At 42.2% G+C, this 25,184-nt stretch overlaps 1 protein-coding gene across 2 annotated transcripts in view; it reads left to right on the forward strand.

Moving 5' to 3' along the window:
- Positions 1-25,184, forward strand: part of SWAP70 (switching B cell complex subunit SWAP70) — a 79,024-nt gene that overhangs the window by 36,605 nt on the left and 17,235 nt on the right. The window contains exons 3-5 of one of the 2 annotated variants that reach the window (XM_075567081.1): positions 5,433-5,606; positions 17,510-17,737; positions 22,819-22,965. In XM_075567081.1, coding sequence (XP_075423196.1) covers positions 5,433-5,606; positions 17,510-17,737; positions 22,819-22,965 — 549 coding nt within the window. The remainder of the gene's footprint in view (positions 1-5,432; positions 5,607-17,509; positions 17,738-22,818; positions 22,966-25,184) is intronic. The other variant, XM_075567082.1, reaches the window with a different exon arrangement.

Consider the following 25,184-nt stretch of genomic DNA (forward strand, 5'->3'; position numbering starts at 1 on the left):
CTGCCCCCCTCTGTATACTGTGACTTTGCCCCCTCTGTATGCTGTGACTCTGCCCCCCTCTGTATGCTGTGACTCTCTGCCCCCTCTATCTCCTGTGTCTCTCTGCTCCCCCCTCTGTCTCCTGTGACTCTCTGCTCCCCCCTGTCTCCTGTGACTCTCTGCTCCCCCCTCTGTCTCCTGTGACTCTCTGCTCCCTCTGTCTCCTGTGACTCTCTGCTCCCTCTGTCTCCTATGACTCTCTGCTCCCTCTGTCTCCTATGACTCTCTGCTCCCTCTGTCTCCTGTGACTCTCTGCTCCATCTGTCTCCTGTGACTCTCTGCTCCCTCTGTCTCCTGTGACTCTCTGCTCCCTCTGTCTACTGTGACTCTCTACCCCCCTCTGTATGCTGTGACTCTCTGCCCCCCTCTGTATGCTGTGACTCTCTGCCCCCCTCTGTATGCTGTGACTGTGATGAAGCAGAGAGATCCTGAAAACCTGACCTGTTTGTTGCCCTTGAGGACTGGAGTTGGCTGCCCCTGCAATAAGGGTTTATAGTGCTTAGAACTGCACCTACATACGCACACTTCAAGGTACAAATCAGAAGCAATGGTTTGATGCACAAAAATGGTTTAATGGCAAAGATCTAAGAAGATTAATACACTGCTTCTTTAAAGAACCAACTTTCTTCCTCCATATGCACAGAACAGCCGCCTTAAGCAATTGCTATGACTTTGTTTATGCATTTGATCCTCTAGTGCAGGGTTGCGCAAACTGCGGGCAACGCACGTCAAATGATGCTGCAGTGTCACATGACCCACAGCGTCATTTTACGCCGGGTCCTAGGACGGGGGGGGGGGAGGTGCGAGCGCTGGGGCTGCCAGGCAGGTTGCTCATTCAGTCCTCGCTTCAGCACAGGTGGCTCAACCAGTCCTTGCTTCAGCACGGGTGGCTCAATCAGAGGCTCAGTCTTTGACTGGGCCTGTGATTGGGCCACCTGTGCTGAAGCAGGGATATCCTGAAAGCCTGACCTGTTTGGGGGGGAGGGGGGAGCTTGCGGACTGGAGTTGAGCACCCCTGGTCTAGTGGACAATCCAGAAGGGACATCACTTTCATCATTATTAGTTTATGCAGAAATTAACCTCTTCCTTGCCACACACCTGCTTGATATTGCCGTTTGCTTGAGCATTACGTGCAACAGAAGGGACTGTCCCACTTTGAATCGGGAAACAAACTGCGTGTAAACAGCTCGACAAATCGTATCGGCCCCAATGTAATCGGGCCTGACGCAAATATTTCTACTGTTTTTTGTTTCTTAGAAAAATGAATAAAGTTTCAAATACAATTTTTTTTTAATTTATGGATATTTTATGTATTGTGTGTTTATGCTATATAATTATTTACATTTTTTTTGTATATACACATGTATAACTAGTATAAAACGTCAATGAACAGTTTCAAATGGACAAAATAATTATACAACGTGCTATCCTTGGCATGTCCTGTCCCTATAGAGGGCCAATCGTCGAATGTAATGGGAGTCTCACAGAAAATGGAGTAGTTCTAGCACATTAACCGCTTACCGTGCCAACACTTTGCAGAAAGGCCTAATGATCAGGGAAACATATAACGTTTAAGAACGCACCCCGATTCCCGACTGCTCCTTTTTTTTTGTCGTTCCAACACCCCCCCCCCTTTTTTTTTTTTTTTACTATATTCTAATTGGGGCTCCCCCAGAGCTGGCCCCGCTATTTTCAGCTCCCCCCTCCCCCAAGGGTTCCTAGGTAAACGGTTTTAAAAGCCAAAGTTATCTTCCCATCATGGGACAAAATGGCCACCACAGCACAGGCCAATAAAAAGCCACGACTTATGACACACACATTTACCTTTCAACCCCTGACCTTACACCTGCTATACAGACCAAAGTTTCTGAATGCCTCTCTGGAATATCATCCTGGATGGCCATCCGCCGACTGAAACTTAACATGGCAAAAACAGAGCTCCTTATACTTCCTCCCAAACCTGGCCCTACTACCTCCTTCCACATTGCTATTGGAAATACGATCATTCACCCAGTAGCCCAAGCACGCTGCCTAGGGGTTACACTTGATTCCTCTCTCTCATTCTCCTCTCATATTCAAAACGTTTCTAAAACTTGTCGCTTTTTCCTCTGCAATATCACAAAGATACGCCCTTTCCTCTGTTACTCGACTGCTAAAACTCTGACTCAGGCCCTCATTCTCTCACGTCTCGATTACTGCAACCTCCTGCTGTCCGGCCTTCCTGCCTCTTACCTGTCTCCCCTACAATCTATCCTAAACGCTGCTGCCAGAATCACTCTTTCCTAAATCTGTCCGCGTCTCCCCTGCTGAAATCCCTCTCCTGGCTTCCGATCAAATCCCGTATCTCACACTCAATTCTCCTCCTCACTTTTAAAGCTTTACACTCTTCTGCTCCTACTTACATCTCAGCCCTAATTTCTCGCTATGCACCATCCCGACTCTTGCGTTCTTCTCAAGGATCTCTTCTTTCTACCCCCTTTGTATCTAAAGCTCTCTCCCACCTTAAACCTTTCTCACTTTCTGCTCCGCACCTCTGGAATGCCCTTCCCCTCAATACCCGACTAGCACCCTCTCTATCCACCTTTAAGACCCACCTTAAGACACATCTGCTTAAAGAAGCATATGAATAGCACTGTGGATAATCATGGACACATGATACATAAAGCTTGGCCCCCTGCAGACGCACTTACCAGAACTCCCTCCTACTGTCTCTGTACGTTCTCCCTACCTACCAATTAGACTGTAAGCTCCTCGGAGCAGGGACTCCTCTTCCTTAATGTTACTTTTATGTCTGAAGCACTTATTCCCATGATCTGTTATTTATATTATTTGTTATTTATATGATATGTATTACTACTGTGACGCGTTATGTACATTTATGGCGCTATATAAATAAAGACATACAATGACATTACTGCTTCTTATTGGATCACAGAAAACGAGGAAGTGCGCTGACCCCAGAAAATGAAAGTATCTGGGGGACCCCGGAGCTGAAAATAGGGAGGTTCAGAAATACGGTGTTTAAATAAAACAAACGGAACAAAATTCAATTTGGCCAGATTGCTGCTCTGAACCTGTTAAACATATCACTGCGGACTAGTTCTCCTTTGTTCTAGTAGCCAGGGACAACTAACTGCATTATCATTACAATAGCTGCATGTAAGATCCTCCAGGCCCTACGAAAATGTTCCCAGAATCCTTTTGTTTGGAGAAAATCTCGGCCAAGGAAGAAAAAAAAAATGTTAAAAGGGTTCTTCCTTGTCACAGATGCAAATGAACTATTTATCTGGCGAGGAGGAAATGAGTCGCCTGTAACAAAGCCTTCATTGTTTTAAACGAGGGGAATTTGGGACAATGCCCAGATTAGCAGTTTCATTTCAGAGCTGGTGTTTTAGTGAAAAGAAATATAATGTCCTCTCGCGTTCTTGCTGTTCCTCAGTTATTTACTGTTCTTCTCATTCTCTTTGCTCCTGAATGGACAGATACTTTGTTGCTGGTCCTTCTCATAGCAAAAGGGATTAATCCTCCTACTTATGCAAGCGACTTGAATTGCCAAAAAACAACGTTATCGGTTGATAACCTTGGCAAAGGTTGCGTGGATCAACCGAAACATCGGATTTTGGCAATTAAAGCAGTCTGCTTAAGTCCGCTGTGCCCTCACCGTACTTCCTTACTCATACTATGCCTTTTTGCAGTGGGGCTCAACAACAGTCCTCAAGACCCCCCCCCCCCCCCAACAGGTCAGGTTTTAAGGATATCCCTTCTTCAGCACAGATTGTTCAATCAGTGGCTTTGTATTTGACTGAGCCACCTATGCTGAAGCCGGGGTACCCTTAAAACCTGACCTGTTGGGTGGGTCTTGAGGACTGGCGTTGAGCACCCCTTCCTAGAGGACCAATCAGGAGAGGTCCTTTTTGAGTTGGCGCACCAGCCATTGTTAATTTGTAGCCCTTCTTATAGGAGTGCATGAGGAATCCTCTTCACATCACCTCCTCTTACTTCACAAGTGTTAATATTTTGGTATCCAGAAACGAATGTTCCGGGTGGATATTCCTTCCTACTTCCTTGCTTGTGCTTCTGATACATTTGTTTTGTGATCGATAGCGTGACTTCATTCATCTCACCAAATGTAAATACAATGTATGACAGGGAAACGTAAATCAGGTGACGGGATTATTAAGAGTTAAACCCACAAGAGGGTTCCATAAGGGCGTTTCTTCCCATGCTTTATTTCCTTAAATTGTTGATAAATCTTTTCACAAGATTAGTGCATCTTGCAGCCTTTGCATGGGGGGGAAAAAGAAGTCTTGCGATAACAGCGGTGTCAGCACTTAGTAACCTTGGGGTAATTCCGGTTAGTATTTAGCCTTGAGACACGGATATCAAAAAGGAAACGGTTAGCTCTTGTGCAAGGACACACTTTGTGCACTGATGTGTACACTATTTTAGAATGTTTACAATATTCATTCTAATTTAATATTTGTAGTGTTCTGGATCAGGAAGATGAGTGGTTTACGCACTTGTCTTTGCTTAAGGCGATCCTGTGTTGACTGTATGACTTGTACTATGTTTTCTGGGAAGTGGCTAATAGTGTAAGGCCTCGTTCAGGGTGCTTGCTTCGCGACGTGCGTGCGCACGTTCGAAACAAAAGTATTTAAAGTAAATCTCAGTTGTCAGGGTAGAAGCTGCCCTGTCGCCGAAGTACGGAGTTGACGCTGGCTACAGTTTGCATAAACAACTCAAGTTGTTTTTTCAAGCTGCAGCAGCGTCACTGGTACTTCGGCAGCCAATCAAATCATTCGGGAAAGTGTAGTGAGAAGAGCAACCCCCATCCCTAACCTCAGGTCTGTAGACCCGCCTGCTGAACGCTTGAAAAGCTCTGCTGGGGATGATGATCACACATCACCCAGCAGACTGACACGCGGACGAGCGCCCTCCACCTCCTGTCTCTGCCACCCTGAACGAGGCCTAATATGTTGAGTGCTGTATTTCCAAAGAGCGATACATTATACAATTATTCGATTAGCAATTCCCCAGAGATTTGTTTTTAGTTTTGTTTGAAATTCGCCTGAAACTTTTTTTTTTTTTTTTCCTTCAAGATTAGGGCTGATTTTTACCATTGTTCAATGTATGTGGAGTTCCTAATCGTAAAATGGTGTGCCAGCCATGGTAGCCAAGTAAAATGTCCCATGTAAAACAAATGTTTACTTCATTCATTGGCTTGGAAACCGGAGTTCCCCAACTGCTGTCTCCTTGTCATTGGAAGTGTCATTCTCCGGACATTGACTACCGAGATCTAACCACCAGGTAGATTGCAGACGTCTACCCTCGGAGCGAAAGGTAGACTGCTGCTCCGAGCTACTGTCATTCTAAATTATTGTGTCTTTCTGTAGGTACAAGGAGCCTTCAACAAAGTAGAGTTCAACAGGATGTGCTGGACCCTCTGTGCCAAGAAATATCTTTCCAAAAGCACCTTACTCATCAGTGAAGACAACGCCTTCAAAGTGTGGACCATATTCAACTACTTGTCTGAAGACAAATACCCGCTAGTCATTGTCCCAGAAGAGGTAAGGATGTAGCTATTTTAAGAAAACACAAAGGATAGCTCCCTCCCCCCACACAGTATGAATGGGATATTTAGAGTGTGAAATTTCCTTGGCAGGGAGGTTTCCACAGAGAGGAAGTCGTCATTCCGTCTCGTATCCTGTGCTCAGCAGATAGTGAGCTAGGCCACTCCAGACCTTTCGAAAGAATAACGTGTGTTTCTTCACTTTCGCTGATGTAACAGAAACTCTCTTCCTTTTGTGCTATTCAGCATAGATCTGACTTTCTGCTTTATGGTGTGCCTTGTGTTTATATTTGTATGGATATTACTCAATGAAGATCAGTCTTTTTCCTGTTTGCATTGCTGTAGCCGTAGAGTGTGAAGAAGTGATGCACTGGCTGTTGTATGAGAAGTTGCAGTCTACTGTAGTCATACCTATAAAAATGTAGTCCCATCTAAGACCAAACTGAACTAATGACCGTAGTCAGTGTGAGAAGATATAGACTACCACTACCATTTTATCTACACATACAGGGTACAGCATGTATTTATTTACACATCCACAGTACCACTAATATTTTATTTACATTACACCCCCATTTTCTGTTGAAAGAAAATGGTAATTATTTTTTAAAATGGGACTTTTTGAATTGGGGGACGATTGATCAGTCGTATTTTCTCCTGTCCAGTTATAAAGTAATGACCTTTAACGAGCCCCCCTTCCTGTCTGAACATGGGTTATCTGAGGTCACAAAGGAAGGGAAAAAGATAGGGGTGGGGAGGACGGGAAGTGAAGCCCACCCTAAACTTTAGGCTATATTTACAAACGTTTCCAGTGCCAGTTTGAAAAAAAATAATAATCTGTAAATATATTTTTGGGCTCAGTTGAGGTCATTGAGATTAACCCAATCATCACTAAAGTTGAGATTTACTACACTCCGATAAGAGATGTTGGTGATCAATCCTGGCATTTTAGCAGTCCTCAGTGAATCTTCCAAAAATTGTTAATAAATAAATATATATATATATGTGTATATATATATATATATATATATATATATATATATATATATATATATATATATTTATATATATATTTATATATATTTAAAAGACTCTTTCCAGCCTCCCTAGAAATGAGCATGTTGCATTGTATATTGATATTGAGCATGTCTGTACAGTTCCAGACTTGAAAGCTCCTTCTCCTTTTTATAACGCCAAAGATTTTCTGAGCTCATCCTCCCATTAACCCCCCATACTCGTCAGCAAGTCTCTCTTCCCACAGCGGCGATCTATCTCTTACTGGCCTGTGAGTGCTATGGAGACATGGCACAGGCAGCAGGGATCTGACGTGCAATTGTTGGAGGGTTCCAAATCTGTCTTATGGGCCGACCAAGGTTTTGGGATTGTATGATCATAGTCTACTGCTATATGTCAAAGCATCAGTGGCGATATGTGAATATGATACAATTGCCTCAACTGCTGTGTATGAAGGTACTTTAATTATTAATTAAATCGTGAAAGTACCTTTAATTAGTCACGCATAACTAATTGATGCCTTGTTAAAAAATGCATGGAGTATAAAAGGCAGAAGAGATGGATGACATCAGTCGGCTGATTTCAATCAAAATTCCTAGATCAGAATTAAAATGTTGCCTTGCAGAACAAATTATTGATTGCTATTATTATTGATTATTGTTATTATCCCTCTTGTACTCCATTCCAAACTAAGGCACATTGTTCTTGGGTGGTTCTCTATAGCACAGGGATGGCCAACTCCAGTCCTCAAGGGGTTCTGGGTTATTGAAACTGTTGCTTGGATGTGTGGCCCCTCCTCCCCAGGGTTTAAAGCTCGCCCCGTCCCACTTTCCAATTAGCAGTTTTTTTATCATGATCCTGTGTATCACAGACCCAGTACGGTCTTTCTCCCTCCAGCAGAAAAGAGAAGTGCATGAGAATTGTGCCAGGTAGTGTTAGGACCTGCAGATTGGTCATGCTGTGACGTGGCTGCAGGCTAATAACGCTTTGGCCAAAGGGTTTAACTAAATGACCCTTACTCATGAGCAGATTAGCACTGAAGTATTGTACTATACTGTATGTTGTGTCAGTTTGTGTGTTGTGCTGCGCATTTCTGTTTTTGTTTCTATATAAATTATGCTTCCACCATGTGCTGGAGACATCATTTATATAGATTGTCCTTACTGTTAAAGTCACTGGCGTTACTCTGCTCTTCCAGGGGAAACAAAATGGCCATTTAAATGTTCCTTTTGGATTGCCATTTAAATCCTTGCAGGAAACCAGGAAGGAATAGCGGTAACATTCCAGGAACCGGCTTTGGTGTAGAGGGAGGGAGGGAGGGGGGGGGTCAGTTTGTGGAACCCACCGTTTCCAATCCTGTTTAAAAGCTTATTTGGGCAGGATTGCTGCTATAAAAAAAAACAGTCACCAAGGCCAATTATTTAAATCCTGAAAACACATCCTGGTTCTATGCATCATGTTCTTATGCCAATATGCGCCAGAGGTAGCAGCAAAGAATTGCTTTGAATTTGGGATTCTGAGTGTTAATGGCAGATGATATTTTTTGGAACTCTTAAATTAGATTTTTTTTTCAGGAACTGCTTCATAATTCTGCCTGGGGCATTCCAATGTGTCATTTAATTGTTTATAGCATTCTATAAAAATAAAAACATAGATATAAAAAAAAATTACATGCCAGGCATTATTTTGCATGTTACAAATATACCAAAATGCATTTCTTATAACTTTTTTTTAAGCTGCAGTTCCAGCTGCTGTTTTTAAAAAATGTTTTTTTTCCCCATTCAATATGTGCATCAATACAATCTGCCCCCTGACATGTGATTAGCTAAGTTGCCGATCGATCCATTCTGTAATCGATCGCCGAATCGGGGGTTATTTAATTCACTGTTAGGGCTGCACAAGAGTACCCAGGATTCAAAGTTCTGTGGGGAAGATCATGTTACCAGGCAGGCACTAGATGCAATTGGTTCACTGCTAGAGAGAGGGGCAGGGCTCAAGAGCCAGAGCCTGTCTCAGAAGAGGAAGAGGGTGTGACTCTGTAAATGGTTTCTATAGCAACAAAAATGCTGGCTACATTAGAATACATTAAAAATGTCTTTACAAATGGTTAAAAAAGAAATGCTACAAGTATTTTCTCATAGTACAGAACTGATTTATTAAAAAAATAATCACATGTAGGATATTGCTTGGTCTGCAGCTTTAGTCTCCATTACTTGGTAATGTTTCTGTCATTTCAGAGTTTTCTTTGTATTCTTTAATTGTATTACATTTACTATAAGGAGATGTTTTAATGTGTCCTCTTCCACGTGGGCGATCATCCAGCAATGATGCAGTCATGATTTAAATGCTGCAATAAAAAGACATCTAGTGCGTGATATCTCTAGCAGTTATTATTATTTTTTAATTGTCTTCTGTTTTAAAGGCTGGATAGCAAGAAATGTTAGTGGACTGATCAAAAAATGATGTCTTCCTACCGATGCCTCTTTATGACACTTATGCAGAAAACTCTACTTTGAGTGTGGTATCACCTTCTGGGTGTCTCTGCAAGTTAGAGATCAGTGTTGGATGGGAAGGGAACAACAACAAAGCAATATGTCAGCGCAGCAAGCGATGGGACATCACTACAGCGCTGTATGCTTCATACGACGCCGGTTGTGTCAATTTGTGCCTGATTCTTAGTTGAGCTTCTTACATCTGCTGCTGAACTCATGAGCAGAGAGGTTGATTCCACAGGTTAATTTGACCCCAAACCACACTATTTATTGACACGCACTTTGATGCCATCGCCTTATAATATTGCTCTAAGCAACGCCTCCCTTACCTGCTCCAAAAACCACTCCCCAATTGGTAGCGGACACAGGTGCAGCAAAAGTGATGCAAAGCCCCTTGCAACATTGAAGCCCACTCAAAATGATGCAATTTGCATAAAGTTTGGAGCAATGCTGTTGTTTGCAACTCTTGATACATATGTCCCATTGTTTTGGTTTCCATTTTTCCTGCACAGAAGAATTGGGCTGCAAATGGTTGTAAATTATTCTATATGGTGGAGCATGTGGACTTTCTGATGAGGAAGGATTTCATGTTGGTTACAGGTGTATGTTTGGTGGATTTTGCGTCTACATCTTCTAATAATTAACCTGATCTGAAGATTAGATCTGTGCTTCCTACTAAAAAGTAACATGTGCACTTCTGCCCGGGGGGGGGGAAGATATATATAACCACCGCCCTAAGCCACGGGTTAGGTCCGGATTGCAGGGTCGTGGTCGTATAGCCGGGTCAGGGCTGGAGAGTGGAGAGGGTAGCGGGTACTTGCCTATGATCCGAGGTTGGAGAGCGCAGGATGGTTGAGATCCGTAAGCCGTGGTCGTGGAGTAGAGAGCGTAGGAGTCCGTTACACAAGCCGTGGTCCAGGGGAACGAGAAGAGACAGGTCGGGTACAAGCAGGGTCACAACAGGAATTCAGAATAACGGAAACAGGTACTCGGGCTGCAAGTGAGCACGGTGCATAGAAAGATCTATGCTCAGCAATGACCAGAGGGCTGAATGAGGCTATATACAAGGGAGCACCAATCAGGGAGAGAAGGGAAGGAGTGGCTCAGACGTAGATGGACCAGTGATTGGCTGAGGCAGGGTGTAGCCCTGAGTGAATTTAGTGAATGCGTTAGAGTAGGTGCTTGTCCCTTTTCAGAGGTGCGCGCGCCCGCGATAGGAGAGTGACGCGCCGAGATGCGTGGATGGGACCCGCCGTGTGTCTCCGGAAAGTGGGGGGCGGCGCGCCAAGGGGACGGGAGCCGGTGGAGGAGCGGAGGACGCGGCTGCGCGGGCCGCCATGGGGGTAAGAGTGCCGGTGAGCAGGGAGGTGGAGGAGCCGGAGGTGCGGTCCTGACAGTATATGGTTGAAATGATGAATGTGTGAAGAAGTAATAGCAAAGAGAAAGGTGCAGAGAGAATCAGATCCGTTTAGGGATATGATGAAGGAGGTAGGATCAGACAGTTTAGCCTCTGGAGTGCTGGAATGCCCGTGGCACCAGTACCATGTGACCGCTTGTGTACCAATCCCATGGCCAGGATCCACCCGCCAACGTCGGGAAGGAAAGAGGAAGCGCACCTTTTTCCATTTTAATCTTATTTGCGGCTTCCTGCGATCCACTAGTTTTATCTGCCAATCCCACTGTACAAATATCTGCGCTGTTCTAGGAATGGAACCAGGACTATGTGGGTTCCTATCCTTGTTGCACCAGAGCAAGGCGTTACATGTTCAAATCCTCTTCGTTCGAAGAGGCTGCATTTTTAAAATGTAAACATACCCTCAAAATGTCAACCATAAATGGCGGGGTTGTCACTTGGCAGCAAGTGGCTGAATAGAACATAGATCTTGAATGCACATCTGTATTCTTCATCCCTCTTAACTGACGATGAGGTATTCAGTACATTGCTCAGGAGCATGGATATCTCCACTAATGTACAGTATATGTTTACATGTTCAATCCAAGTACATTCATTGTTTTCCTAACGGTTAAATACATTCGGGGGTGGGGGTATTAATCCGCACACAAGATAACGTTGGCAACTTCTCTTCACACTGTGGGAATCTTATCTGATTTCTCTGAAAACCTGGTGCAGCTGCCTACAAAGATATTCTTGTTTAATGGTAAAATGTGTGTATTAATCTGCTTTATTAGCAGGTGGAAGAAAACTTAACTCTTTCCAGAGCAATGAAAAATATATAAGATGGTTGTCAATAGGCAAAATAGGAAACTCCAAGTGAGTTTAAAGCAGCAGTCCAAGCTGCCATTTAAATTGTTTCCCCCTTTTAATATGTGTATCAATACAATCCACAATTCCATAAGTAATTAGATAAGTGGCAGATCGATCGGTGAAGATTCGACTTTGGGTTCACTACATGGCTGTCAGTGCAGCAGAAGAGGACCAAAGATGCAAAGTTCTGTGGGGGAGATTATGTCACTAGATATAATTGGTGCACTGCTACAGAGAGGGCAGGGCTCAAAAAGGGGTGTGCCACATTCTGTTTTAGAAGAGGAAGGGGATGTGACTTTGTAAATGGTTGCTATAGAAAAAAAATGCTTGTTACGTTATAATACATTTAAAATGTAATTCAGAGTGGTTTAAAAATGCTACAAGTATTTTCTCATAGTACAGGACTGATTTGTTAAAAATAAACACATGTAGGATATTGCTTGGTTAAATTCAACTCCATGCCATTTTAATCAGTTTTAATATACTGAGCATCCTTTGATTTTTATTGCAGGTTTTAGCCCACCTCCCCAGCAGTGCAAAATCTTTGCAATGTCCCTGTTTGTGATCATTTGTTACCAATATTCCCAGCAGTTTGAGCTGCAAACTGTAACAATAGATAATGTTACCTTGGTAATATAAGAATACATTGTAGCTGCTGAGTTACACTGACTGACAGAAGAATTAATTTGAAACTGAAAGACAGCCATTTAGTGAACCCTGGGAAGCAGGATTTTGCTGATAGATCACAGGAGAACGAATCGATCGGCAATTTAGGTAATTAATTTTCAATAAAGGTAATCAAAAGCTGCATAAATGAAACAAAAAAGATTACAAATAAAATACAAATTAAGCTGCTTGGATTGCCTCTTGAACATGCACAAATCGAGGAGCTTGTGTATTTTTGGTTATGTCTCATGGAGCACCTCTTGTTTGTAGGATGCAGGGGACCTCTAAAAAAAATCTTTGTGGAGAAGGGAGTCAAATACTTTGTGAGCTCAAAATATGGCGTGATTGCAGTTACGGGGGCAATTAATGGCATTTCACACGTGTTTCTTGCCAACTTCTGTCACGTGGGGAATTGGAGAGTGGTTATTTGGAGCTATGAATCTATGTTCTATTCATGATAATTGGATGTATCAAATTCTGCACCTCCGGTGGAGGTTTTCCTTCTTCTTGCTGTGTCAAGAAAATCTGTCACGTTCAAGGTGATGAACTCTGTTTGGCTACCCGATCTGTGTGAAAAAGAGACTTGTTCATAACGTCGCTTTCATTTGACACACGAGCATGAAGAGAAGCACATGTTTAACGTGCATGAAGATGCCCTTTTTTTTAAAGCTTGAAATGTGTGCCCCACTGCCTGAAAGCAAGGCCTGGGAGTTTTACTATAAACAACCAATATATAGGTAATCATAGCCCTAGAAATCCTTCTTGTGTCAGCATTTTTTTTGTCTTAATGGGGAAATTTCAGACAAATAAATAGATGTAACAGAAAGCCCCCTGCATGAGGCACAGTTCATGTGTTATTTCCTGGAGAAGGACAGAATAGCTGTCTATAAACCTTTACAGGCTAATGTTCTAGGAGGTGATGGACAGTTGGCCTGATCGAAATGGAGCCCCCTACCTTTCCATCAGCCAGGGACCGCGTGACCGCCAATGCTAGACCTCCGACTGCAAGAAGGTTAACAGGTCCACCACTGCTGCACTTCCTTATCCCAGGATTAGGTTTGCAAGCTGTGTAATGCAGCCTGGAAAATCTCTCTAGGAGAATCCAAGAAAAATGGACTGCAAACTGAAATAGACACACGTGGGCTAATTTCCATGCCGCCCTCCACCATCCGAGCCGTCGGCTAAATGAAGCAGGTTCGGGAATAGAGATGCGCGAGCCTGCCGAGATTCACTTTGCCGTAATTTCTGTCGAACTGTCCGAAAAGTCGGGGGGGGGAAACTGAAATATGTTCGCTAGGACTTTTGGCGTCAACTGTTATATCGAAACGTCCCAGATTGGTTCAAATGTGCTATTTCACTGTTTTAAAGTGGCAAAATAGCTGTCCCATGAATTTTTAAAAATGGGAAGGGTTCGATTTGAGTTTCGAAAGCAAAAGTAATAGAAATGAATTGAATATGCAGTGCCCATAGACTTAGCACTTTAGAGAACTAATTGCAGACTTTTGGATTCACACGCACTTTTATTTTTTTATCAGGCCAAAAAACGTGAGATGCGCAATTCTGTATTTGGGGACTTATTGAAGACATGGAGATATACTCCTGGTGTCTTCCTCTTTTGCTAGTCTAAAGGAAATCCAAAACCCTGCCGGCTGCATCATTATCAGCAGGCCAATCAATGAAGGGTAATGTCCCAGTGGTACGTGGGATTACTCGCACTTATTGGTCCCGTGGTTTCAGCGTGGGCTATGAGAGTAAGGATGAAATCCTGCTGATAGAGGACCAGGAATCTGAGAGATGTCCCCACCCCTAGTTCATAATAAGATACAAATGCATTTGTACTTGGGGTTTAAACTGCAGTTTAGCCAAAGGATGTACTCCCAAACACCATTGGAATGCCTCCAGTCTTGTTTGATATGCGCATAGCAGAATGTATCAAAATGTACCATCTTGTCCCTGGAATTATGTACACATTCCACAGAAACATCATGATACCGTATTACAACTATTCACTGGGAATGAAAGAACGTGGGGAAATTTAGCAGCACAGAGTAGTTGCAAAACCAACACTGCTACTTTGCAGAGGTCTTTAACCCTATCACGGCCAGAGAAACCAAGAACACATTGTAAGGCAAAATGTTGCTGACTTCCTGTGCAGCGATAGGAATAAATATTGCAACAGCCAAGCTAGCTATAAATAAGGCTACAATATATTTTTTAAAAGTGGCGAACAATGTCTCTAATCCTTTATATGTAAAAACCGGTTTAAAACAAGATAATGCAACATTTTTTATAGGAACATTTCAGTTTGGGCTAAAGAACATAAAAAATGACGCTGCATGGTATTGTTGATCGTGTTGTATGTAGCAGACCCATTGAACCCTAAAGACCGAGGATTTGCCATTTAGCCACTCCGAAATCTAAGCAAATATGGTAATGTGTCTCGTTTATCAGTTGTTAATAGATTTGGAATAAAGGAAGCATTCATTTCAAATAAAGGAACCTGTGGCAAACTGCAAACGAGGTTTCATCGAGGAGCACCACAAAATGTTCACTGCAGAAGTTGAAATGTCTGAAGAAACACATTTTTCGACGACAAAATTGCTGGAGTTGTAGCTTTTCTGTCCCTCGTTATGTCGACATCTTCCTCGGGTGCATGCGGTGGTTGGTCTTTATTTAGCTCGCGAGGCCATCATCCAATGTGATGATTATTAACTAGTAATATTTCAGTTCTAAGTCACGTCTGGTCACCTCCCAGGGTGCAATCATGGCAATGCATTTCTGGTATTTGAAAGCCAGTGGAGCGGAAAATACAACAGCGTTCTTGTTACTCCGATTTAATTTAGTAAACGGAGGCAGAGATCTTGAACTTATCATCTTGTGGGTCCATGCTGGCATGCTAACCACATTGCCTCGCTACTTCCTTTTTATAAGAATTCGGATATAAAGTAATAGTTTTGATGAATAATTCAAAGCTCTACTGACGAGTTATTCTAAGTAATTCTTGGACACCTTCTTGAAGGTGCTTTTGTTCTGGGGTTACCTGATTGTTGTTAGGAACATCTGGTGTTATGTAAAAAAAGGAAAAAAAAAAAAAAAAAAAAAAAATATATATATATATATATATATATATCACACACAAATATAGCTGTATGCTCATCTGCATGTCTTAGGCAGGTCTGCAACCTCGTCTTTCCCCATTATCACCCAGCATACAGCACTTCCACTGCAGCAAGGGATTCTGGGAAATGACATGCAAATGAGCACACAGTGTCACTTTTTGCCTCAATAACCATTTTTAACATGGTTCCCTATAGGCTTAAGCTTGCTGCATGGTCACAGCTTTGAGCACAGCCAGGGTTAAGGTGCATACCCAGAAAACCACCCACAGACAGCTGTTTCGACCTTGATGGGTCTCATCAGTGTGGGGTTGATTTTACTGGGAATGCAAGAGAGGCTATGGGATAGGCTAAACCATAATACTGAGTTACGTTATGGTGAGTAAAAAAAGTGACAAAAACCCTCCACAGGAAAGCAAATCTGCAAATATAGCTGTATGCTCATCTGCATGTCTTAGGCAGGTCTGCAACCCCGCCTTTCCCCATTATCACCCAGCATACAGCAAAGCTGTGACCATGCAGCAAGCTTAAGCCTATAGGGAACCATGTTAAAAATGGTTATTGAGGCAAAAAGTGACACTGTGTGCTCATTTGCATGTCATTTCCCAGAATCCCTTGCTGCAGTGGAAGTGCTGTATGATAATGGGGAAAGGCGGGGTTGCAGACCTGCCTAAGACATGCAGATGAGCATACAGCTATATTTGCATATTTGCTTTCCTGTGGAGGGTTTTTGTCACTTTTTTTACTCACCATAACGTAACTCCGTATTATGGTTCACACACACACACACACACACACACACACACACACACACACACACACACACACACACACACACACACACACACACACACACACACACACACACACACACACACACACACACACACACACACACACACACACACACACACGGTCAGCTTAAGGGGACTTCCTCACTGCCTTATTTGCCCTATGCTTTAGTGTCCACTGTTGCTTGGCTGTCAGTTCACATCTCACTACTGCCTGCTACTTACTATCAGCATTAGGCTGTTCCAGCATCTTTCACAGGGTCTTTTGTAAATTTACCATTGTGGCTTTACCCTCATTATTTATTATTATTATTTTTTAAGCCATTTGGGTATTTTCTGCTGCATGTTACATATCTCCCCCAGCAATTATTATTCTGTGACTGTTATGTTATTGTGTTATTCTGTGCTATATTTGTAATGTCTTTGATATCTGATTCACAGTTTTTTGACAAATTTTTCTGCGCTCTGGTTTGTCCATTTATATTATCTGTTGAGTTCTCACTTTGATCAGCCGATCTTTGTTACACTAGTAGGGGAATTTTCTTTCCCCTGGTTCTGTTATGTTCTGTTGGAACTCTTACTATTTGGTCTTTCCAGGTTAGGGGTTGATTTGTGTTAAGTTATTATTAATTATATTTTGCAGCAGTTTTTCATGTGGTATGTGTTTGAGTTTGTCTCTTGTGTTTTTATGATGCATTGCTAATAAAGTCCATTTTTCAATTTTTCTATTACATACTATTTGAGTGCTCCCTTATTTTGACCCTTCTTTTTTCTTTTTGTGTTTATTAATTTATTTGGGTCGGTAGCACCGCCAGAAGGTTACTTTTACCGTGATATCTGGTTTTGTGTATTATTAGGTCTCTCAGAGTTGATTTGACTGCGGCACCATTTCTGTGTTTAATATATATTTATATATATATATATATATATATATATATATATATATACAAATATGTAAATATAACTGTATGCTCATCTGCATGTCTAAGGCAGGTCTGCAACCCCGCCCTTCACCATTATTACCCAGCACTTCCACTGCAGCAAGGGATTCTGGGAAATGACATGCAAATGAGCACGCAGTGCCACTTTTTGCTTCAAAAACCATTTTTAACATGGTTCCCTAGAGGCTAATATATATATATATATATATATATATATATATATATATATATATATATATATATATATTTTTATATTTATATTACACCAGACAGTGCTTTAAGTGTCCAGTCCATAATAAATGTGTCTCTCTTAAGGTCAGTGTATATTTGTACTTTGAGGTAATTTTCAATAATCATAGTATGCTCATTGAGCAATAGTAGGAGTTAGAGGAAGAGTAATTTGACAGACCTATTTTAATCAAATATATCAATTTTTCCATGATCTTGTCTCTTTCCACTTGTGTCCGATAAACCTGTGAGGTATAACTTAATTAACCCTGTCGAACAAAACAGTGCCCTTTATATGACATTGAAAAAGATACTGTCTTGCAAGGTATTTTAATTTAAGCTTAGCAGAGCCTTCTTTCCTGAGTTACTTTATTTTGTATGTTATAGATTGAATACTTGCTTAAGAAGTTGACTGAAGCCATGGGAGGCGGGTGGCAACAGGCCCTGTTTGAAGACTACAAAGTCGGCCTTCACAATAAACCCAATGGCTTGAACGCCTGGGAATTCGTCGAGCTCATTGGAAGCGGAAAGTTCAGTAAAGGCATGGACAACACAACGGTGTCAATGGCCATTAATGAAGTCTTTAATGAACTTATCTTGGACATCCTGAAACAGGTAACGAATTGCCAGTGCCTCCAAAATTCAGCATCTGAGAGGTTCTTAGGACTCACTCAAAATGGTGCCCCTGAAATATGAGTAATCAATAACAATCGTGTTAGTAAAGCTTTGCTGTGACGTGATGATGGGTTCTGTTACTGCTCTGGATTCCTGAAGGTGAGAATGGCACTTGTGGCCCACCAAACCACAGAAATTCCCTCTTCCTATTGAGCACTAGAGGGGACTGTAATGCCCAAAAGGTTAGTAGGGGGTTTCTAGTCCTCAAGTTTGGGCAGACAACTCTGAATGAACACAACCATAGCAAATTATACAACTGATTGAACACAACAGGGTCCTTTCACTTCATTAGAACATAAAATGTATGTATGTATATTAAGGTTATGGTGGGTAAAAAAGTGACAAAAACCCTCCACAGTAAAGCATATAGCAACTGTAAATATTACTGTATATTCATTTGCATGTCTTAGACAGGTCTGCAACCCTGTCTTTCACCATTATCGCCCAGCCCACAGCACTTCCTCTGTAGCAAGGGATTCTGGGAAATGACATGCAAATGAGCACACAGTGCCACCTTTTTATCTCAAGCTCACATTACATGAACAACCCTTAGCCAATGCATGCTGCTTTAGACACAGCTTTTAAGCAAGGGCTTGGGAGATGCAAAGCCAGTAAACCATGAGCAAATGCCAGCAACCAACCTCACACTGATGATACCCATCAAGGTTGAAACATGTCTGTGAGTGGGTTTACTGGCTTTGCATCTCCCAAGCCCTTGCTTAAAAGCTGTGTCTAAAGCAGCATGCATTGGCTAAGGCCCCGCTCCCTCTGTCAGCACTCCCGCACTGCAGACAGGCGGGGCGCTGACATACACAGACCGCGATATGCGGTCTGTAGGGAGCGGGAGCCGGAGCGGGAGGGAGTGGGATGCTTGAGCGGGACGGGGGGTGTGGCTAGAGTGGAGGGACCCGATATTCTCCCCCCCCTCCCTCCCTCAACGGGCTCGGGCTGGAGCTGCTGATTGAAGTAATCACAAACAACACACACACACTCGCAGGCACACACACACACACACACACACACTCCACACTCCTCCACGCTCCCTGAAGCCTCCCCTCCTCATTGGCTCACAGCCACACCACGTGACGCGTCGAAGCTAGGGATTACAATTCTCTTGTATCCCCTAGCGGCTGACGCGTCACAGCGTGTAGTGAGCTGTGCAGCCAGGGGGGACTGGGGCTGGCTCGGGAGGATTCCCCTGCTGGTGGGGAACTCGCGTGTGGCCACCCGCGCCGCCGGGCGCAGCGGGTCCCAGCCCTTAGGTTGTTCATGTAATGTGAGCTTGAGATAAAAGGTGGCACTGTGTGCTCATTTGCATGTCATTTCCCAGAATCCCTTGCTACAGGGGAAGTGCTGTGTGCTGGGCGATAAAGGTGAAAGACAGGGTTGCAGACCTGTCTAAGACATGCAAATGAACATACAGTAATAATTACAGTTGATTTTATATATATATATATATATATATATATATATATTCAGCACACATGGATAAAAACCTCAGCAGAGGCAGGTGTGGTGCACAGTAAAGGGTAAATAGTTAACATCTGTGACGATCCCTAGACATCCAATATACCGGCACAGCACAAAAGATAATCACATAAAAGTGTTTTATTGGGTCCAAAATGCGCACACATATGCTTATGTGTTAAATAACCCACTGTTGCTATATAAAAAAAAAAAAAGCTTTTTGTTGGATGTACCACAGCCACAGAGGTCTCGACAGAAAAGAAAAGCACGTGCTCCATTGTGTAATAAGGTAAAAAAAAAAATACATTTAAAACTAAAAATAATAATATAATATATAATTAATATAATAATAATAAATAAACTAAAATTAAAATTGAATGCACCGTGAGTAGTGCGACTTGCACAGAAAGGTAGGTAAAAGGCATTGGAGAGAATATGTGAATGATATATATATAATTATGGCACGCAGTCCTTGACGCCTTCACTGACTTCTCAATATACTGTTGTAAGGGGATAGGCTGGATTCATTTTCTGTTCCACCCTGTTCTTTTGTCCTCGTAGAACAAGCTTGACCAGCAGTGTGGTATTTTTCCTATGAGTAACCATATCCCTTCTTTGAATGGAGCATGAATCCATATGAGTATTTGTACCAAAGCATGTATGGATTGCATAACAACACAGCTATGCTATTTTAGTACAAATATAGGAAACATTGTAAACACTTTGTTTTTTTTCTTCTTTCTACATTTGACACCTTTCCAATACGTCACTTGCAATAGATCACTCATTGCGTCTCTCCAGTTATAAAAGTATTTATTCCACCTGTATAAACCATTCTTTAGAGTTAGACATTTGATTAGTGAAAAAATAGCTGGTCAAATAACCACTAAAACATTGTGAAACGTGTTGGCATGTTTATTAGAATAGTAAATAGTTATTTATATATATATATATATATATATATATATATATATATATATATATATATATATATATATATATATATATATATATATATATATATATATTAGTGTATGTCGACAAATCACCAAAAAATCTACTCGCCGAACAAAAAAAAAATCTACTCGCCACCTAGTACCAAACGTGTGCTGCTTGGGCCAATAGGAGCTCGCCACGATGTTAAATCCACTCGCCCGGGGCGTGCAAATGTATAGGTTTGTCGAACACTGTGTATGTGTGTGTGTATACATACATACATAGTCCCACAGGTTTGTTACTCACTAAAATACAAAGTTACTTAATCATGTTTTCGATATTGACATTCTAAATTTGTTGCAACTTAACATGATATTTAAATGCGGTTGAAAAACGAACAGTTATAAGAAAAACAAAGCAAAAACAACAACTGCATGGTGGGAATAAGATTAAAAGGTAAAAAAGCTTTCACTTCTTCGTCTCTGGTCAAATAATAGACAGACAGACGTGAGCCATATTGTGTCTGGCTATTGATTTTCGAGTTGTGCTGGTTGTATTTCTTGGAACACTCCGATTCATTTTTCAAATCTTCAAGAAAATAAGGAGCTGGAAAGGCATGACTGGGACCACTTTACTAAATGGTGCTAACCTTTTAATGCACCTATGGATCTGTTTAAGTGAAAAATCCACCAGTTGTTCTTAAGAGTTAGCACCGTTTAGTAAACTGTGATAAACCTGTTAACCATCATAGATATATGCTGCCTTTCCATTTGTCTCTGGCAACCTCTGTTGGTAAAACATGAAATACATCTTTCAAAATAAAATGCACAGATCATCACATTTTGATAGCAAATAAAAACAGATTTGTAATAAAGTAGAGTAAATAGCAATACAATCCATTTATTGAGAACAAATGCAGTGTTTGATCTTAGCCTCAGTTATTTTGTTAGATACAGTAACTTTTTGGTGTTCTGTTCAAAGTAAAGAGACCAACACATTTTTATTATGTTGAATGTTTGGAGTAAAATGTTCTGGATTTTTTTATTTATTTTTTTAACAGCAGAAAATTAACTTGCAACTATAATTCATTTCTGGTCAGTGTATAACCATTAAAAACAAAAATGGACCTAGTATTTTTTATTTCATATTCTTGTGTCATTACACTATTTGGGAAGTAGTAATATGGAGCAACAGGAAGAGTTTGGCTGGAGTTTAAGATGCAGATATTATAATTAAATATATCTCGTCCTCAATTTTCTACCTCCCGTGTCAAACTCCACCAGGTTGGAGGTGGAGGAAACCCATCCGATTTTAACTAAACTGCATCAAATGTAAGAAACTTAAACAAACAAGACAGGCGTGACTTTCAGGAGAATGATGAATGATTGCCCAATCCCGTTTCTGTTAATCCAGAAAACGGCAAAGTAAAAATGACGGATTGGTAGAACGTTGCATGGTTGGTTCTCATTGAACTAACAGAATACTTGTAATTCATCTGTTCTCCGGAAGCAATATGGCAAAGAGGGTTTTCCGGAGTCCATGGTTTTGTCTTCGAGTCTTACAGCTTTTCTGCATTACAGACTGATGAGTTCTGTAGCCAGAGAGGCGGGGGTTTTTTTTTTTTAACACATGTACCTACTATATGCTCATACCTATTGGTTTGCTATTTGCTGGTTGAGGAGACATTTGAAGCACATTTGAAGTCCTTTGCCATGTCAGCTTTCACCCACTTTCAGTTTTTAAAGAAGTTACAACCTTCTATTATGAACCACGTTTTAATTATAACTCTTATTTCTTAGTCCTAATGTTATTGATAACTGTTATTATTTATCCTGAAAATAATCTATTGAGTGATTGTACACACTGCACTTCTATAAGCGAGTCCCCTCCTTAAAGATGTTACACTATATGATTTTGTTATGATCTGATCTGAAAATGCTAAATAAAAAGTAACCCAAAAAAAAGAACATTTGGTATGAATGAGACAAGTTCTTCCTCCGCCCTCTGCCGTGCCTCCTCCCTCCTCCCCCCCAAGGTCACAGAAAAGTGCTATTGGGCATTGAAGCAGGATCTCCTACTGTATTTTAGTGAGTTTAACATTCAGGTAATTAGTAACACTGCAAATGGCTACATTCTCCTCATCTAACCTTTTTTTTCCCAATACAATAAGTGATCCCTTTTATCTTTAATGATACATTTTGAGTCACTTGGATCAGGGGTGCTCAACTCCAGTCCTCAAGCCCCCTCAACAGGTCATGTTTTCAGGATATCCCTGCTTCAGCACAGGTGGCTCAGCCTTTGACTGAGCCTCTGATTGAGCCACCTGTGCTGAAGCTGGGATATCCTGAAAACCTGACCTTTTGGGGGTAGCTGAGCGCCCCTGATTTAGACGCTTGACCAGGCACCGGCCATCATGTATGATGAAGTATCTTGGTGACCAAAACATCCCTTTGACCACTTTGGATGTGTCCCATGACATACTTTTGAGAGGGTCTTCGCACACATGGAGAATGACTGACTGGGTTGAGCTCTGCTTGTTACGTCAGTAATGTGCCAGAGGTAGAACAATAGCAGTGTTAATACACAATAGCTTGTGCACGTGTCCCATCTCTCTGCAGGGATATTTGTGGAAAAAAGGCCACAAGAGGAAGAACTGGACAGAGCGATGGTTTGTGCTGAAGACAAATGTAATAACCTATTACGTTGGTGAAGAACTGAAGGATAAAAAGGGAGAAATTATGTTGGATGAAAACTGCTGTGTGGAGGTACAGATAGATATAAAGACCTATGATTGGCTAAATATGCATACTTTTCTCCCATTTTTTTTAACCCTTTATAGATAGAGCGTGGAAAATGCAGATGTTTAATCTAAGCCCCCTTATATACCAGATGCTGCTGGGCGGCAGCGTGATCTGGTGATGTCACTCTCACGCTGCCGCCGAGCGCCATCCTCGTCATGCAGAGGAGACAGGAGAGAAGCAGAGGAGACAGGGAGGCGTGGCCGTGAGCGGTTCGCCCTCATTGGCTGAACCGCTCACGTGACGCGGCCATCGACCTGCCCAAAACAAATTCCTCTGTCTCCTCTCCAGTCTGCCGCCCTGCAGCTCCAGGCCGCGCGCACGGCGCTCGGGGTATGTATACCTCAATTGGATCACAGCATTTTTGATTTTGCGCCGCCGGCGTTTTTTTTTTAGTATAATCACGGCCTTTGGCTACGATCAGACCGGCTCCAGCTGGGTGTGCGCGTGATCGGGTGACATCATCCTCGCGACACCGCTGGCTACTTTGGGTATAATCACACCCTAATGCTTCAATGATGACGAACAAAAATAATGCCATAATGAGAAATTGGTTGAAACCCGCCATAAACCGTTATTCTTTCCACAGCTATAAAAACTAAGGTCTTTTAGAACATCCAATATTAATGTTTTCACCCCATCACTACTAAATACACCCATTGTTTATCCTACTGCAGTGGGGCTCAACACCAGTCCTCGTAGCTCCCCCAACAGATCAGGTTTTAAGGATTTCCCTGCTTCAGCTCAGGTGGCTCAATCAAAGACTGAGCCACCTGTGCTGAAGCAGGGATATCCTCAAAACCTGACCTGTTGGGGAGTCTTGAGGACTGGAGTTTGTGCACCCCTGTACCTACTATACACTAAACCGGTTACAATGTGTATTCCAATGGTGATAATTATTGTGTTACTTACTTTGCGAGTGTGGGGCAGATATTTAAAGGCCTATAACAGTGATTGCCAACCTTTTTTGTTTGGAGGAAAAATTGAAGTATTTCGAAAAATCTCAGGGAACCCCTATCTGGCTGACACATATTAGGTTCGACAGGGGTCAGTCACAACATTTCACACCTCACGAGCCACCTATTTCCCACAATCTACCCACGTATTTCTCTCCCATCCATCTCACTAACTCTCCCCCCTCCCGCCTCGCATGTATTTATCCCTTGCGTCTCACTCTTACTCCCTCTTTTCCTCACTCACTCCCGCCCCCCTCCCTCCCTTCTCTCACTCGCCCCTACCTTCCGTCAATTACCCCACTCTCACTCAATCCACCGTACAAAATACATACCAAAATCACCACCCCCGAGGGGGGGGGTCTGTGGTCCGTAGGAGGAACCCTGGTTGGGAATCGCTGGCCTATAAACATGACCTTACTAATCTTTAAACGCTTGATGGCAAAAAAGGAACTTATATCTGAATTGGCAAGAGCAGGTCGGAACCGGTTTTGATGAACACTGTATTTTTTTTTGGTGGGTGTTCTCTTCCCGTATACTTCAACAATTTCACAGAAGACCTATTGAAGCTAAGAGATGCAGGCGCCAGGAATGAATGTGGAGGATAGAGGATGGGATTGTACATTCTGTGGCTCAATAATTGCTCCTCTTTCTTTACAAACACAGAGAGGATGAGGCAGATGTTGCCTAATCTCTTTGATAAGAGTTTTAATTTATTTTTTTAATATCCCCTTTTCCTAGAAGTGGTCTAAATGGGAACTGCGATGCTAGGTAAGGGCGTTTTAAAGCAGCAGAACAGGCTGCATTGCGGTTTGACATTTTAGACAAAAAATTATTACAGGGTTGAAGCAGGGGGTCTCCGGAGAAGAACTGTGTTTTATTTCAGCTGCGGGGACCCCCTGCTTCCAGAGATACTTACCTTCGTATAAAGTGCCGGTATCTCTGTGGAGTTTAAATGTCCCGGTCTCACTGGCCAATAGGAAGCCGCAACGGATGACATCACGGCTTCCTATTGGCCCGTGGGACATTTAAATGCCGCTATTTCATTAGGCACGTAGTTTCCTATATATAGAACAAACGACAGAGAAGCCCAATGCTACATCCAACATGACAGAAATACACAGTAAAATACTTATATATTCTCTTGAAATAGGGTCATTTAGTTTAACCCTTTGGCCAAAGCGTGGTAAGCTTGCGAGCCACGTCAAGGCAGACCCTGTTCGCAAGTCCTAA

Source organism: Ascaphus truei, chromosome 12 (genome assembly GCF_040206685.1).
Source record: "Ascaphus truei isolate aAscTru1 chromosome 12, aAscTru1.hap1, whole genome shotgun sequence".
Classification (NCBI taxonomy): Eukaryota; Metazoa; Chordata; class Amphibia; order Anura; family Ascaphidae; genus Ascaphus; species Ascaphus truei.